Source organism: Pterocles gutturalis, unplaced genomic scaffold (genome assembly GCF_000699245.1).
Source record: "Pterocles gutturalis isolate BGI_N339 unplaced genomic scaffold, ASM69924v1 scaffold5578, whole genome shotgun sequence".
NCBI classification, from domain to species: Eukaryota; Metazoa; Chordata; class Aves; order Pterocliformes; family Pteroclidae; genus Pterocles; species Pterocles gutturalis.
Window position 1 is genome coordinate 9,700 of NW_010117837.1, and position 2,980 is coordinate 12,679.

General features: G+C 54.0%; 1 protein-coding gene across 1 annotated transcript in view; it reads left to right on the plus strand.

Moving 5' to 3' along the window:
* Positions 1-2,978, plus strand: part of KCNC4 (potassium voltage-gated channel, Shaw-related subfamily, member 4) — a gene marked incomplete at both ends in the record, with an annotated part of 8,624 nt that extends 5,646 nt beyond the window's left edge. Inside the window, one exon of the mRNA XM_010075955.1 lies at positions 2,944-2,978. Within this exon, the coding sequence (XP_010074257.1) occupies positions 2,944-2,978 (35 nt within the window). The remainder of the gene's footprint in view (positions 1-2,943) is intronic.
* Between the last annotated feature and the right edge of the window lie 2 nt (positions 2,979-2,980).

Below are 2,980 nucleotides of genomic sequence, written 5' to 3' on the forward strand. Positions count from 1 at the left end.
CAGCGGGGTTAAATGGAGGGGAGAGGATTCACCCCCCTGGAAGGTCAGCTCTTCCAGCACCTCCCTTTGATGGCACAATGGCACGGCAAAGTGGCAATTTTTGTCTCGGTTGCCAGAACCCAGAGCATCCCACAGCTGATTTTTATTCTGTTGCTTGATCTTAGTGCAGAGCCATGACCGGTGTGGGATCGAGCATGGGGATGCTCATGGGAGCATCCAGTGGCGATGCTTGGCTGGGGAGGGAGCAAGGACAAGCCCGTGTTTGCACGAGGACCCACGTGTGAGCGCACGCAACACACAGCCGGGCAGCAGGGCGCTGTATCAACAAGCACAGGCGTTCCTGGGCGATGCCGCCTGCTTGCGATACCCCATCCCCATCTGCTGCTGGCTCAAAGCTGTGCTTGATTTTTTTTTTTTCCCCGCGAGCTGTGAGCATTTGCATTGCTGAGTCCCGGGGAAAATCCCCCTGGTTTTACCCCCTGCCCCACTGCTCTGTTTATAAGATGCTTCCCTAGAGCTCGTTGGCACCAAACCCATTTCTAAAGTGATCCCAGTTAGCACCTCTGCGAGATGCTGGGATACTGGCTCCGTTAACCAACGGTGGCAATTAGCAGAGCACAACCCTCCGGCGCTTTGCAGCTTGACTCCATGGTGGCACCTGGAAAACCATGATGGCCTCAAGGGCTGGAGTCCCCAGCTCTGTCCCAGGTGCTCCCATGAGTGGGGCTTTATGTGCATTGGGAATTAATTGATGGAGAAAATAGTGTTGGGCTCAGGGCAGGTTTGCCCTCAGAGTCCTGGTACAGAGGGGTCCTGGGATAATTAAGCATCTTTATAAAGTGCTGCCCCAACCAGTGATGCTTGAGACTTAATCAAAACTGGCAGTGTGATTTTTGGCCCTGGTCCTACGCCTGTTTCCATCCTTTTCTAGTCAATAATTCAAGCAAGAGGGCAAAGAGCATCCCTATAAAGTGCTCAACAGCATCAGCCGGTCCTTGGATCACCGAGGCGGCTTCCAGCGAGCCCCAACTCCAGAACACATCTGCCACATGGATGTTGTTTGGGTGCTGGATCCATTGGGAACGCCAAGCTTTCAGGGACCGGGGGTGCATGTCGGCACGGATTGCTTCCCACGTGCATGGCTCAGCGGGCAGGGAAATGCAGGAGCTCTTCAAACAGACTCAGTGCTCCTGGGAAAAGAGCAAGGTTTGCTGAAGAATGAGCCTGCTGCAGTGGTTGAGGTTTTTTGGGGGGAGCAGGGAGGTTTTTTGGGGAGCAGGGGGGTCTTTGCATCAGCTGCTGTAGATAGGGAAACATCCCCAGCTGGGGATGGGGCACCCGCCCAGCTCAGGGCTGCGCTCGCTTCCCTCCTCCCTCGCTCGCTGCGTGGATTCGTGCCAAAAAGTAAATAAGGAAATTGCTCTTCTCTTCGGGGCCTGATTCTGCGCTGGCTTCCACTGCGGGAACTGGAAAAGCTTTGCTGAACTCAGCAACAGGTTCAGGGAGGTGAACCTGGACCTTGCTCTGCTTCCAAGCTGGAGAAGCCGCGTCTCCTCGGGGGGCGAGTTATGGGAAGAGGTTGAAAACTCCTGAGCCTCCCAAACAACTGCTGTGGTTGGAAAAAAAGTATAAAAAAGGGGATAAAAAAAACAGATTTAAAGAGGTAGTGCTCTGGAGCCTTTTCCAGACGATGCTCATGCCTCAGCATCCTCCTCGGGGTGTGGGGTGGGTGCATGGGGGTGATGCTGTGATGGCTCCGGTGCGAGCGTTAATCCCTGCTCCAAGCCCAGAACAGCCCAGCTGGGCCAGCACCCGCCGTCGGTGCCGTTGCAGAACCCAAAGATGTGCCATGAGCTGCCCGGGAGGGGACGCAGGGATGGTTTTGGAGCTTGGCGCTGCCGAAGGGACCATCCATCACCTTGTTTTTCTGCTGTCAGGGAGCCGCCTCCCTCCGCTCCCCCGCTGCGTACGCACACCCGCTCGCTCGTGCGCGCTTGCTTCCCCCGGCACTCGCTGGGGCTTTGCTGGGAGGCAAGGGTGAGGCTGGGTTTGCTCGCCCGGGCGCCCTCGGGGAAGATGCAGCGAGCATGGCGCAGGGCTCATCACAGCCAGGAACATCCTTAATTTTCCATATTTTAGCAGCAGAGCTGCCCCTGCAGCAATCCAGAGAGCAGCTCTTGGGGCTCAGCTTTGAACAGAGCTGCTGTTTGGACCTAAAAATCTAATTTTCAGCACAAATACTTTAGTTTCTTTCCAGAAAGAAAAGGGGCTTTTGACCTGCCAGAGCATTTGTGCTGGCTGTTGCTTTTTCCATAAAAGCTGGAGGAATTTCTGGCTCTTCAGGGAAGTGTGAAGGGTCCCCGTGCTTAAAGCAAGAGAAAGATTTGCTCTTTAATGCAATTTCTTGTGGAAAATAATGAGCCACCTCTACCTGCTCCTCTCCAGACAGAAAGGTGTCAGCAGCAGCTTGCTGCTCCAGCCAGCTGAAAAACCAGAGCCAGGGGAATAACTCCTTCCAAATCCCATCTTTGTTTGAGTTCTGCTGCTTTTTCCCTGTTTGCTTCAGCCCCCCCAAAATCCCCAGATTCATTCCTCATTCCGAACAATTTGAGAAACAAACACCCAGCACCCCCCAGGACCCATTTGGTCTCCCAGCATCGACCACTTCCAATTCTTGGATTTGAAAAAAAAGCCGCTGCTCGCCGGCCCGGGGAGCCGAGGGGAAAGGAGGGGAGGGCTGGAGGATCTGCAGAACCTCGGTTGCCCTCAAAAAAAACCCCTTCTTGAATTTTTTTATGGGGGTTGAATTGGGGTGTGGGGCTGGGCGATGCTCACCCTGGTGCTCTTTGCTTTCCAAACCTTGGGAAAGAGGTTGCTGGGCTCTAACCTGTCCCGTTTTTATTATTATTTTTTTAAAATTATTGCTCACGTGTCTTCATCAAGGCTATGGAAAATCCCGAAGCCTAAGCAACATAGACGG